Source organism: Lutjanus erythropterus, chromosome 23, assembly GCF_056507025.1.
Source record: "Lutjanus erythropterus isolate fLutEry1 chromosome 23, fLutEry1.hap2, whole genome shotgun sequence".
NCBI classification, from domain to species: Eukaryota; Metazoa; Chordata; class Actinopteri; order Lutjaniformes; family Lutjanidae; genus Lutjanus; species Lutjanus erythropterus.
Genome location: NC_139339.1, coordinates 24,628,546 through 24,642,125, shown reverse-complemented (window position 1 = coordinate 24,642,125; position 13,580 = coordinate 24,628,546). Strand labels below are relative to the sequence as shown.

The window sequence follows — 13,580 nt, the reverse complement described above, 5'->3', positions numbered from 1 at the left end:
TCTCTCAGCAGCTTCCCATATGCCACATTTTTTAACCTGAGCCAGACCATACAAGAGGAAGTCAAGTTCTATGGAAATCATTCTGTGTGTGTGTGTTTGTTCTTGTCTTACAGAGGGTTCAACCTGAACCAGACTATACAACAATGAGAACAATCATATCCATACAGGGTTAGTGATGTACAGTTCCACAATCTATACAAATACATATTTTTTGCTTTTTAAACACACTCGTATCAGATCAGTACTCCGTATCGGCTGATTCATAAAGTTCAGGTGTCTGAATTGGGTATCGGGAGGGAAAAAATGGAATCAGAACATCTCAAATACTATTTTACTCTCAAAGCCCTCAAGGTCATGTATTGGAATCGTGTCCCACTACCTGGACACACAGTCTGTGCGTAGATCTTGTTTGTACCCAACCAAAACCAACCAGAGGTTGCATATCTGGAGACAGTCCAATGATAATTGCCGAAAAAGTTTTCTAACTTCCTGGTTTACTTCCTGGTTATACGGACCACTAAATAAGTGTAGCGCCCACCCCCTTTATCAAGTTTGACAAATATATAAAACCTCCATGGATCCAAAATTTGACATAGAGGCTTTTTTTGTGCTGTTGGGGAAATGTTTGCTACAATACCGCTGGTAGAAAAATGTCCACTCTAATCCTATTGTAAGTCTATGGTTTCCATACTCGAACCTTGTTGTCAGACTTTGTCATTTTGTAGAGTAGCTGCCACTGTGGACTTATGTAGCCACTACAGGATAGTGGCACATTGAGTTTCCCAAGAAGTTCCTTTAAAACCACACTAATCAATACTTTAATATTAACAACGGATCAAATAACTGTGTAATGTGAAAGGTCTGGTGGTGGTTTGGTTGTCAGTGTATCATTAAAATATCCAATGTTATTCTCTACAAAATAAAAAATGGGGACAAATCAACTTCAATATATTGATGGTAACTGTGCAGTAACTTTTTTAAACCCTGCCAGAAAGTCACAGTCTACATCATGGAGGTAGAACACTCAATGAGGAAAATGGACCAACTGCAATGACTTCATTACAAGACAAGACAAAGAGGACAGACAAGCAACACGACCAGATGGACACACTAAAAGACACACTGACAGTACAATTCTAACAGGCACGCTGTGACAGAGAAAACAACCATATTACAGCAAAAACTACAGACAAGACAAAATTGTCCAAACTGAACAGTCATTCAGCGGTCGTGATATTCTGGGTCTAATGAGAGCAGAAGAGAATATGAGCATAAAAATCCCCTCACTTCACTCTTTACTCCCTTCATTTTATCTTTACTCTCTCCTTCCTCCTCTCTATTCTTCAATAATAAATAGTACATGATTAGATAGAATTATCTGGTTCACCCATTTGCCTCATTCCTGTATTTTATCTCAAAAATATAATAAGACATTTTCTGGCTGTGTAATCATATTTTTACCTTCCTCTTCTCTCTTCTTATCCAGTTGTCTTCCTCTCCACTTGACATTCACTTGACACTTAATAGCTTTCAGCCAAATTTTCCACAACAGTTTTCTCTTAAAGTAGCAAATAACAGTAGAAGAGTGATGAAGCTGCAATAGCAAGCAGCCCCCTCTGTTGGCCAAAACAACCACACTGTGATTTAGACATCAACTGGTAGGTCTTTCTTGCCATGAAAAATATTATTTCACTTTGCAGCCGTTTTATAATGCACAGTAAAAAAAAAACAAAAAAAACAGGGACATTTCTTGGGACAGCTCCAGTCCTGTGCAGGCTACCAAAAACAGGGGCTGTCCCCAGAAAACAAGGACATAATTAATCATAATTAATTTTTTTACAGTTTGTTAAAATGTTACAGTTTACCGTGTGTTTTTATTGCTTTTGATCACTTTAATTATCACCTCAGTGTCTTGACAACGTTAGCTAGTCATTCAGTCTGGCACTGCTGTTAGCCTGATTTTAATTTTAGCTAATGTTAGGTCGCTATGACTCTTTTTTTTTTTACACTCGGTGCTTGGAAGAGCTGACAAACATGAAAGTATCTGACAGACTGTCTTGCAGAAGGACGGGTGCAACGGATCACAAAACATTTTTTTGGGGCAGCAAAAAGAACTACTGAGGGGTTTATCATACAATATAGTACAATTATACAGTTACATTCATTCTCTACATTTAACTCATCCCAGCACTATGGGTTATGGGCAGCTACTGTACAGTGCCTGTGACCAACTAAGGCTGGAGATATACGAGCATTTCATTACGCAATTCACATATGCATCATCAAATGTGTGTTTAAACAGCAAGCATATCTCCAGCCTAAGGCAAAAACAACAACAACAACAACAACGACAACAAAAAACTCCTCTGTTTTCATTCCTTTAAGGGTCATTATAACTGATAGTAACAATTGTGTAATATTGTGTACCGCTAGACCATTACCATGTACATATTTATCTATGATAGATATACAAATAAACGGACAAGCCCCCCCCCCCGCAGATTCAGACACACTCAGACCTCCTGACTCATGCAGCCATACACTGACCCACCACTCGCACTGTTTGCACTTTACCTCAACACATCGTTCCCCATATGGCTGCTGACTCTTGCACATATTTATGTTTATTATGTTTTTATTTATTGTTATTATTACTTGTATTGTGTGTTTTTTATCTTAACTATGTGCCGAGAACTACCAAACGAAATTTCGTTATGTGTAAGCATAAGGACAATAAAGACACTTGAACTTGATGATACTGAATTATACAGTATTAAAAAATATAATTCAAGTATCTATGAAGTTTCATGTCTTGACATAATAGTTTCATGACGTAATATCTTGTGAAATTATAACAAAACCTTTAGGGATCATTGTAACTGATAATAATAACTGTGTAATGCCATTATACCGCAAGATTTTCTCACACACAGTTTTCATACTGTGTATATGCTTATCTATGGCACTGAACTATACTGTAATAGTGTTATTTAAAAAAAAAAAGTAATGCTACGCATACGTGGATGCAAATGCGTGGTTATACAGCAAGTATATCTCTGGTGTCGGGGGTACATGTTTTTGACTGGGAGGGAAACCAGAGCACCTGCAGGAAACTCACCTGCCAACTGCACACAGAAAGATCAGATTTGAACCAGGAGCTGAAGATTCTGACCACAACACCACCGTGTCAATCCATTCAACTTTACTACACTATGCAGTTTAAGTTTAGCTGTAAAAACATCAAGTAACTTGAGGTTAGAAGACCTTCTTTCTAATGACAGGTTATGTGACTAAAATGTATTCTGAGAATTAAAACTTCACAAGACAGAGCTCGTTATGAATTATAAAATGAGCCCTGGTTGCTGGAGATGGAAGTAATTATATCCACTCATCCATCCACTACTTGCTAGTCATGTTCTCTCAAACTAATCCTTTCCTCTTGGAAAAGGCCGATTTCTCTTTTGCTTCCCTTTTTCTGCACACGTCACATCTATCTGAAAACATTTTACAAAGTTATGAGGGTACAGTCTGCTGCGAACTAAAATGAAACTTTGCGTCTGTGAAATTGGACAGCAAATAACGTCTCTTGACAGCAAAAATGTGGGCACTGATGATAAGAGCACTGACAATTTCATTACTGGAAAAAGTTAAAAATGAAATGTAGAAATGAAAATCACTTCTGCAGATAAAATGTGAATGATCACGAGTAATAAAAGTGGATGCAGGCACAGTGGTTATTATGTGATTCACTGTTTTCATTTCGGTCAGGCTGTGTGTGCCGAACCCTTTAAAGTGTCGAACGTGGATATTTACTGGAACAAATCGAATGCGAGCGTGTGTGTCAGTTACAGATGGAGTGTATGTTTGCGTGTGAACTGTAAATTGGATGTGATTAGGGAGAGGCTTTCTAATCAGCCAACACATTGTCTAATCAACTCCTACGACACGGACGGACACACACACACACACACACACACACGCTTTCAAGTATGCTCCTCTCTGCTTTCCAAACACGCTGAAGGTCACATGAATCATTGTGTTTTCATGTCAGTCTGTGTTCACCAGTTTATACCGTGGCATCAAAAGTCACAGACATACCATGTGTATCTTTATCTATGATATTTAATTCTACCACATTCATGATAATAAAGCATTTAAAGGTTGTTGTAACTGATGATGATAGTGGAATAATGTATACCGCAAAACCGTGATATTTTCTGAGTTATCATACTCTGCGTGTGTATTTACCATACAGAAATCTACCATATTAATGTCAGTAAAAAAAAAAACCCGCAAATTTATGTTAAGTTTCATATCTGTCAGCATATAATTTATGTAAAATTATGATAAGAGTTCAACAAAAGGGTCATTCTAAGATATTTGCGTGATGCTATACCCTAAAATTTTCAAAAATGGTTTTCATACCTTAAGCATGCTTAGCTACATTATTGAATTCTACTGTATTAGCATTAAAAAAATATTTTAAGAGTATATCATGTTTCATGTCTGTCAGGATATCATTTTTGTAAAATTATAACAAACCATTTGCTCAACTAAAAACACTCTTATTTCTCAAGTTAATGTTTTATTAAATATATATATATATATATATGATATGCCTGTCAGAATAGAATTTTGTGAGAAATATTATAAAGCATTCATTCAACCAAAAGCACCTTTCAGTTTTCATTGCTTTAAGGATCATTATAACTGATAATAATAATGATGTCATACCATGAAACTGTGATATTTTCTGAGACAGTTATCATGTACATGCATGTCTACAGGGTTGAATTATACTGTATTAGTGTTATTAAGAAATATTTCATGTTCATATCAGGTTTCATGTCTGTCAGGATATAAGTTTTGTGAAATAATAATGAAGCTTTTGTTCAACCAAAAAACCCCTTCTGATTTCCTGATAATAATTGTGAAATAAACTGTGAAAGCGTGATATTTTATTTTATAAGAAAGTATTTCTTCAAGCAGATATATTTTTTATGAAAATATAATAAAGTGTGTGTTCAACAAAATAAAAACTATTCTGTTTTAATTCATGCTGTATACTTGGACAATATCAGTGTTTCACAGTACCACTACTGTGAAACACTGATATTGTCCAAGTCGGTTTTTGCACTGTAAAAAATCTCACCCTGTTGCAACCAACACTACAAGAAGTCAGGCTTCGAAGCCAATTTGACACAGCGGCCAAACAACAACATCATGTGATGCACTGCAACCCAAAAAGACTTTTTCCCCATAAGCTTACATTGTGAATTAAGTGACTGTAAAACAGGGGATAAATACTTTTGAGTGTCACAACCCCCATAACATGACTCGTTTCAGTTTTCGATTTCATCCATTCAGTCCGGTAACATTTGGAAAGTCAAGTTAAGAAGAGCCACACGATTAAATCCATTTTATTCCCATTCAAGCTAAACTAGAATTTAGTCGCTCAGCCGAAGGACGGCCCCTCTCCAACACCATGTCCACTTCTCTTTAATATTTCCACGGTTACAACCCTACCTTGCTGAGCATAAGGCCAAATCATAGGGAAGACATGGACTTAACCATGGTATTTTGGGCTCTGAGCCAAGCAAATAAAACTTGGCAAGCCACAGAGAATGGGCTGTTATCTGACTGCAGCGTGTCAGAGCCAGTCAGGTTGACTTCTCCTTACTCCATCTCCCATTGAGCTGCCTGCCTCCCCACAGAGCCGACCCTAATGTATCCAGTGGAGGTGTGGCTGAATCAATACCTCTCTAAGAAATGCCTCTCAACCAGAACGGCAGAATGGCTGATGTGTGCAGTCCTCATGCGCCGAGCCAATCAACTTTTTCCTTTTTTTTTTGGCTTTCGTAATGCAGGTCAGAAACAGCAGGAGAGGAAAGAATGTGTCCTCTGACAATGCTTTTTATGGAAGATATTTTGAGATGGGGACGGGGGCTGAGATAGCGTGTGTTGCAGTTGCCGGATGAAAAGAAAACTAAGCGAAGTTGCCATGGTGGTTTAAGTGGATAAATGGGTCTGAAGGGGTTTGTCACTAAAACAAACACAGACCTGGAGTGTCCTGATGAAGTGGTGCCAGGCTGATGATGACGGCAAAAAAAAAAAAAAGCCATATATAGCTGCCACTGCTCTGACTGAGACTGATCCAGAATCTGTGTTTGCTTAAGAAATTAAATGGCTAATTTGCCCCTAGCCACGCTCACTGAGGTCTAAAACGAGAAGGCTGCAACAGAAAAAAAGTCATTTCATTTACGGCGCAGACGCCCATACACTGTAAAAAATAAACTTTGTTTTAACTTAAAAAGTTAGTGTCCATGCTGCCTTAAAATTTAAGTTAACTGAAACTGATAATTGTGATGATTCAAAACAAACAAACTTTTCTCGTCAAATAAACTGTGAGAAACTGAGTTCATTAAGCTCAAGATATTAAGTTGAACCAATTTCCTTTTACATTTTCTAAGTTTGAAAAGTTGCTCTGTTCCAGTATTGGCACAAAGACATTATGTGAAACTGCTTCCAGTTCCACCGGGCAGGGACTGAATTCAATACCAACCTTTATCACGGTTTGAAATGTTTTCATTATTGTGAAAACAATCAACCATATCTTATCTTAAAATGTATTAGAGACACACAGTAAGTTTCCATCATATAGGCTTAATTTTGTTCAAACTATGAAAAATCAGGGTCTAGTTTTAACTCTCCCACAATGCATGCTGGGACGTCTGCTAATATGCTATCCATGTTTCTTCAGAAAACTAATTTAATGAGTTGACTGAACTTTCTTCAATGCACAGAAACCATGTCCCTTTTCTAGAACCACCATGGGACCTAACTTTTGGAAAAATCTGAACAATCAATGGTGAGACAAATTAGTTTTTTATTCTGTTTGAATAATGCCACAAATTATACGTTTGTCCGTTTGAAAGATAATTTTCCAAATCAAGAGTCACAGTTTGCCGCAAAACTGCTGAAGTATCAGACTGTGAAGATACGTGATTAAGAAGACTACACAACCAGAAGTCGCGTGAGTGACGTCATGATTTTCTCCCTCTGAAAGCTAACGTTAGCCGCTGAAGCTATGGTGCCTGTTGGTTTTTGTATGAGGATGCAGTCACACAACAGCGGGACTTACTCATTTTTTCTCTTCACGACTTATAAAAGCTTGATAAAACACATCAGGTAAGACAACGTTACAAGCGACAGTGAGACCGGTGTTGTTGATGTACATTGTACAAGACGAGCGACGTAGTTCACTGAGCAGTTTTACACAAAAATAAACTACAAGAAACTGAGACTTTCTTGACTTGTAAAATTATATTTTAACTTGACAAACATCACATGTAATCTGTCACACAGTTAAAAAAAAAAAATTGTCTCTCACCATAGATTACAGTTAATACTTTTTTCAAAATTTGTGTCCCATGGGGCACACAGGAAGGGGCGTGGCTTAGGTCCTGTATTCAACTATCAATTCAGAACTCGTCTAACAATTCCCAAGTGTTGTGAAACACCATGAAATTTTAGTTTAATTAACTTGAATAAATAAAACAAGTATATTTATGTGAAGCCATGAGAAAAGATTAGTGAAATGAAATTCTTGTATGACTTTTTTTTTTTTTTTACAGTGTATGTGGAAGCCTCATATAATTATCACTCTGGACTCATTCAACAGTATGGACTGAGAATTAAACAGGATCATTGGTAGCAGTAAAAGTTAATGATTAAAGGACCCTGTGCAAGTCTCAGAGCTGTTACTGATTGTGAAGTGGATGGTGAAATGACAGAGCTGAGCTGTGTGAGAAGAACTGACACACAGCTGACACAGAGAGACAGTGAACAACCACATTACAGCAGCTCTGGCAGCAGGTAGATACCTGAGCAGGGACACGGGGTTTCCGGGTCAGGATGGACCTCAAAGTCCCACAATCCCTTCTGTTTGAGAGGACTGTGAACTGTTAGATGTGATCAGTGCACAGAGGTGCTGTGAAGTGATACCTATAAAAAATCATCTCAACTAACAGGGGAAATTAAGCTGCTCCTGATTGGCTGTGAGGCTGCGCACAAAAGCAGACTGAGTTTATCTGCAGAGATCTGGAAAGTACACTCACATTCATTCACCAGGCTGCACCTAAACAAAGTAAATCAGGCTTAATGTCCACGCTGAGTGGGTGCCCTCTTTTACCTTGACGCCTTCCTGATAAAGTAGGAGTGGGTGAACTCCAAGTGGTCGTCCAGCCACGCTTCCATCCTCTCGCTTTCCGGGGAGCAGCAGTCCTCCATGGCGCAAAGGCGACAACAGTCTCCCACCGTGAGAGCTCCGGTTACCGTCTACATCTATACACGGAGGAGCTGGGACCGAATAATGCGCACGGGGACGGAGAGGCAGAGAGCGCCTCGGACAAGAGAGCTGCTCTGGAGGGGGGCCGGCGGGTCGGGCTGGCGGTCGGTGCGCACGGATCATGAAGCGGTGACTGCGCGCTTCCTCGTTGGTGAAGCGACTGTTGGAGGACTGGAGCGAGAGAGAGGCAGAGAGAGAGAGAGAGAGAGCAGCAGACTACCCCCCTCTCTCTCTCTCAGCCTCATGGTAAAGGACGCTGCAAATAAACAAAAACCATAGAGACAATATGTATACATTTGTTCCTAATATACGAGGGATATTATTAAAATATTACGCAATACAAGACACTATAATACACTTGAAAAAGAAAGATGCATGATGCGATCCATATGGGAATATAGCCTGCTGATAATGTAATTTAATCGTCTGTAACTGTAAGCGAATAATTTAATTTAATTTTGCATTTGCATGATTAAAGTAAATAATTAAGTTGGGATTCAGTAGGCATGAGAGGACATTATAAATCAGAAGAGGAAGGGTTTTTCATAATTTTTGCATTTTGAGAATAAAATAAAAATGTCACAAAGTCATAATGTTGTGAATAAAGTCAAAATGGTGAAAATGAAGTGAAATAAAACTGAAGTGGTGTGGTATTTATTCTCAACATTTTTGACTTCAGTCTCAAAATACAAAATTAAAAAAGTCTCCCTCTTCTGATTTATTTATTTTATATTATAAGTGGAACTAATACTGAACATCTGACCTAATTCTCTACATTTTGACTTTATTCTCAAAATGCAAAATAAAAAATCTTCCTCTCTTTTTTTTCCTTTATGTGGCCGTAGTACCCTGTCATAATATACAAACCGGTTATTTACGTGAACAGTTTACAACTGTGGACTGACGAGAGACAGATAATAAAAGAATGGTTAAAATCGACACTACAGAGGACAAGATATTCTGATTTTTAGTCTGCGTCAAGCCCCAAAGACACTGGATCCTGCATTTCCCATAATGCAACTCCACAATGTATCTTTGTTAGAGATACAAAAAGGCTCCCCAGCCCTCCTTTCTGTGGTCATTTTGTGTATCTTTGTAGTAGTTTTGTGTCTCTTTGAAGTTGCTTGTGTCTCTTTGTGGTTGTTTTTGAATTTCTTTGTAGTAAATTTGTTGTCATTCTGTGTTTCTTTGTAGTCATTTTGTTTCTATTTGTTGTCGTTTTATTGTCTCTTTGTAGTCTTTTTGCTTCTCTGCTTGGGCCCCTGGTCCGGGACCTGGTGTGCCCAATCAATAATCTATCCATGATCATTAGGAGTTATTTACTCAGACCTGCAAAGCTCCTCCAAGCCACAGGAAACAGGCTGAGTTGCACTGCTCTTGTGTAAGCTAATTTTCATGTGTAAAATTGGTGGAGTGCTCCTTTAAAGAAGATATCTTATGAGACAAATATTCAGTCTGATTGTACAAAAACATTCACATCAGAGGCTCCATCCATTTTTTACATTAGTGAAAATAGGATGCAGCTTTATAGGGTGTCATCTGTCTTATCTCTATATTCCCCCTCCTTTATCAAAAAGCAGCCTACAGAAGGTCTCCATAAAATAACCATTAACAATCTCTGGGGAAATGTTCTGGCGAGGTTAGACGGATGTTCCCATATGGTTAAAAAGTAACATTCCCACACATTCCCTAAGGAAAGATTTATTGTGCTATACAGTAGTTCCTAGAACAGTTCTGTTCTTTAAATAGATTATTGCGCTACAGGAACCTTACATGATCTCCTGTGGAGTCACTTCAGAAAAATATTAGTTCCTTGACAATGTTTACATAATCATGACTGAAGGTTATGTTCAGACCCTCTGGGAATGTTCTAAGGACTAATGTATCAAAGTTGAACATTTCTGGAACAATCTTTGAAGGTTATAAATAAAGTTGAGTCCCAAATCAGAAGCTTAGGGTAAAGTTTTTTTTTTTTGGTTTTTTTTTTACTGGTCTAAAACTGAGGCCTCAACCAGTGCATACCTGGGTTTTTAAAACCTGACCCCACTGAACATAACTGAACATAACTCAAATTTGAGACATGAATCTGACCACAGACCTCAAGCAACAAAACTGTCCAAGCTCAATCCGAACCAAATACTTTTGAGTGGAACAACCAGTTTTTCGAAAGTAGCAGATGTCAGGTCGACCTAGGGTAACCTAGGGTTATTTAGAGCCAGGGCTTTTGAGGATATTTGTGTAGCGTCTACTAAAGTATGCCACAGAAGATGACATTTTCAGCTCATTCCCATTTCCAAAATGTCAAAAATGGCAGCTTGTCACCACCCCTGTGCTTCAAAGTATGACACTTTAGGTACCCCTGTCGCATCATTTCTGGAGGAGCCCCTTTTGAATTATGCATTGATATGCCGATGAAGTCAGGTGATGTATGAGGAGCTAAAAAGTCTAAGTTCAGAGGAAGTGCGGTCGAAGAAGGGGTCAAAAAAACACGACTTTCACCAAGAAGACCAAGGTTTGTGTTTGTGTGAAACTAGAAGTTAACATTGATTTGTTATGTTAGTAAGTTAGGTAAGGTATCATTATGTAACCCTAATGTAACAGTATGTGACATAGCACATGTGGGTTAAGTAATGTACATAGGTTACATAAGGTATGTAAGTTATTTGAATCTAAGCCATGATTATTTCCCTAAACCTAAAAGTTTAATTGCCTAAATCTACCCAAAGGTTAGGTAAGGAAAGGCAACGCAATGAGATGGAATGCGATGCTACGTAACATAACACATGTAAATTAAGTAACATATGTATGTTATGTAAGGTAAAAGTTAGATGACATACAGTGCCTAATCCTACCTGAAGATTAAGTTACGTAACTCATATAAGTTAAGTAACATGCGTAAGTTATGAGGTTACATAAGGGATGTAACATAAGGTATGTAGGTTGCATGACATACGTAAGTGATATTACATAGGTGAAGATGTGCAGAAGTACTTATTTGAATCCAAACCACAATCTTTCCCTAAACCTAAGATTGGTTACCTAAAACTACCCAAAAGTAAGGTAACGTAACGTAATGTGTCACAGGTAAGTTAGGTAAGATACTCAAGTCATACAAGGTATGTAACGTTACATGACATATGTAAATGATGTTACGTAGGTGAAGTTACACAAAGGTACTTATTTGAATCCAAACTGTGATCTTTAAGTTTGGTAACTGCTGAGCACCGCAGACAGTTTGTATACACAGATTTATGTTGGGTTTTACACTGAGACGCACATTAATCATCTTCAGAGCAGCCACATGGAGGTATTTCATTCATTTCTGTTAATATATTTGCTTTATACAGTGCTGATTTGTAGCTGCTGAAAAGTAGACCTTTTAGCCCCATCTGCAGTAATGAATTCCCCAGACAGAGAGAAATGGCTCCATTTTCTCTCACTCTAATAAGGAGTAAACAAAAAAAATACTAACTGAGAAATGTGTCAAAGTGGTTTTAGAGATGAGTGTTTGGAAAAACACTGAATACTTTTCTTACACTAAATAAACTGAAAGAAACATGGTTGAAATTCTGAGGTGAATAGAGTAAAGTGAAGGAATTCCTTTGCAAGGGTAAATTCTTAACAAATCCACCCCAAATCATTCATTTATTCATCTCTTTTGACCTTATTTGTCCTGCACACTGTAATAAGGCTGCTAATTCAAAATAAACAATTCAAAATAAACCCTAGTGATAATTACTTTTCAATTACCCTGTGAATGACATAGTTGGAGGAGTGCAGGCTTTTATTGATGAAGTCTAATGGCTTTCAGCCTCCGTGTGTGTCCTTGCTCTGCTGGTCTCCGGTGTCCCCCCCACCCCACCCCAAAGCTGGACACATGGCCCCCGCCGGTGGTGTTACCTTACCAGCAGATGGTGGCTGGTCGTCCCGAGGGGAACCCACCAGCAGCATCCCAACCCCCTCCAAGCCTCCCATCAAACCCCCCAGCACAGCCAATCAGAGACAACAGAGCCTCTAGTCAATCTAATGGATGGAGAAGGAGGGGGCACATAAACAGATGCATCTTCCTCCTTCTTGTTATAGTCTGTGTACTGTCTTCCTGTGTTTTCTTCATTTTGCATTGACTCTTCACACTACATTTCATACTTACATTGTTCACCCTGTATTCCTCTGACATTTACTTTATGTACTGTGCATCTTTTTGATCACACCACACAGCCTTTAAATAAAAGACGAAAGACATCCATGACTTCTCCTCTGTTGTATTGTACAGTATATATGCTGTCCACCCATAAACAGCCTCCTGCATGTGTTGAATATTTCCATTGTATGCTGATGCAAAGTATATGCAAAAGAAAACAGACAGCCTGCCCGGCACAGCCAATAAGATATGCACCTATTTCAGCAGACTCAATGAACTTTCCAAAGCCAACCTGCACCTGTGCAAAATGACCAAACAGTGTTATAAAACGCCAGCAGCTCTGTGGGGTAAATTCAGCAAAATGCTAACATAAGTATGACAAAATTACAATGTCTTTTGAATTTTGCTGTTATGCATCAACTTTTTCTAATGTGATACTTCAAAAAATGTGTTGATGGGAAAACAGCTAATGAAAATCATAACATGCTGGTTACTTTAGCATGCTAACATTTGTGCTAAACACAAAGTACAGTTGAGGCTGTATCAAGTATTCAAGAAGTTGAAATCTTGCTTGCAGTGTGTGAAGAGTCTTCTGCATTCATTTTCTTGGAGCCATGAATGTCAAATGTTTTGCAAACTCATCTAGTGCAGTAGACATGAGCCTTTTACTAGCAAAGATCACTTTTCATGACAAAATATAAGCCGAGATTTATCATTATGAGATTGAAATCATTCATGGTGCATGTGGATCCATGATATTGTGGTGGCAAACACCTCTTCCACCCTCATCTTTAACACCGGAGCACCCCAGGGCTGCGTTTTCAGCCTCTTGCTGTACTGCTTGTATATGCATGTCTGTGAAGCCGCTTTCAACTCTAACACCGTCGTCAGGTTTCTGATGACACGGCTGTGGTGGGCCTGATCACAGATGGCGATGAAAAAGCCTACCTGAAGGAAGTGGAGGACCTGAGCCCCTGCTGTCAGGACAACAACCTACTCCTGAACGCCAGCAAGATGAAGGAGCTGATGGCTGACTTTGGGAAGAAGCAGGAAAGGAACTACACCCTACTTATAAGCAAGTCCTTGGTAGCC

The 13,580-nt window shown here is 38.6% G+C and overlaps 1 protein-coding gene across 4 annotated transcripts in view; it reads right to left on the bottom strand.

Annotated features, from left to right (window-relative positions):
* Nucleotides 1-13,580, bottom strand: part of pde5ab (phosphodiesterase 5A, cGMP-specific, b) — a 111,482-nt gene that overhangs the window by 69,963 nt on the left and 27,939 nt on the right. Inside the window, exon 1 of one of the 4 annotated variants that reach the window (XM_084711900.1) lies at nucleotides 8,192-8,930. The exons of 2 other annotated variants lie outside the window; for them this stretch is intronic. In XM_084711900.1, coding sequence (XP_084568026.1) covers nucleotides 8,192-8,289 — 98 coding nt within the window. In that variant the 5' untranslated portion in view covers nucleotides 8,290-8,930. Of the gene's footprint in view, nucleotides 1-8,191; nucleotides 8,931-13,580 lie in introns of those variants that run through there. One more of the 4 variants, XM_084711899.1, reaches the window with a different exon arrangement.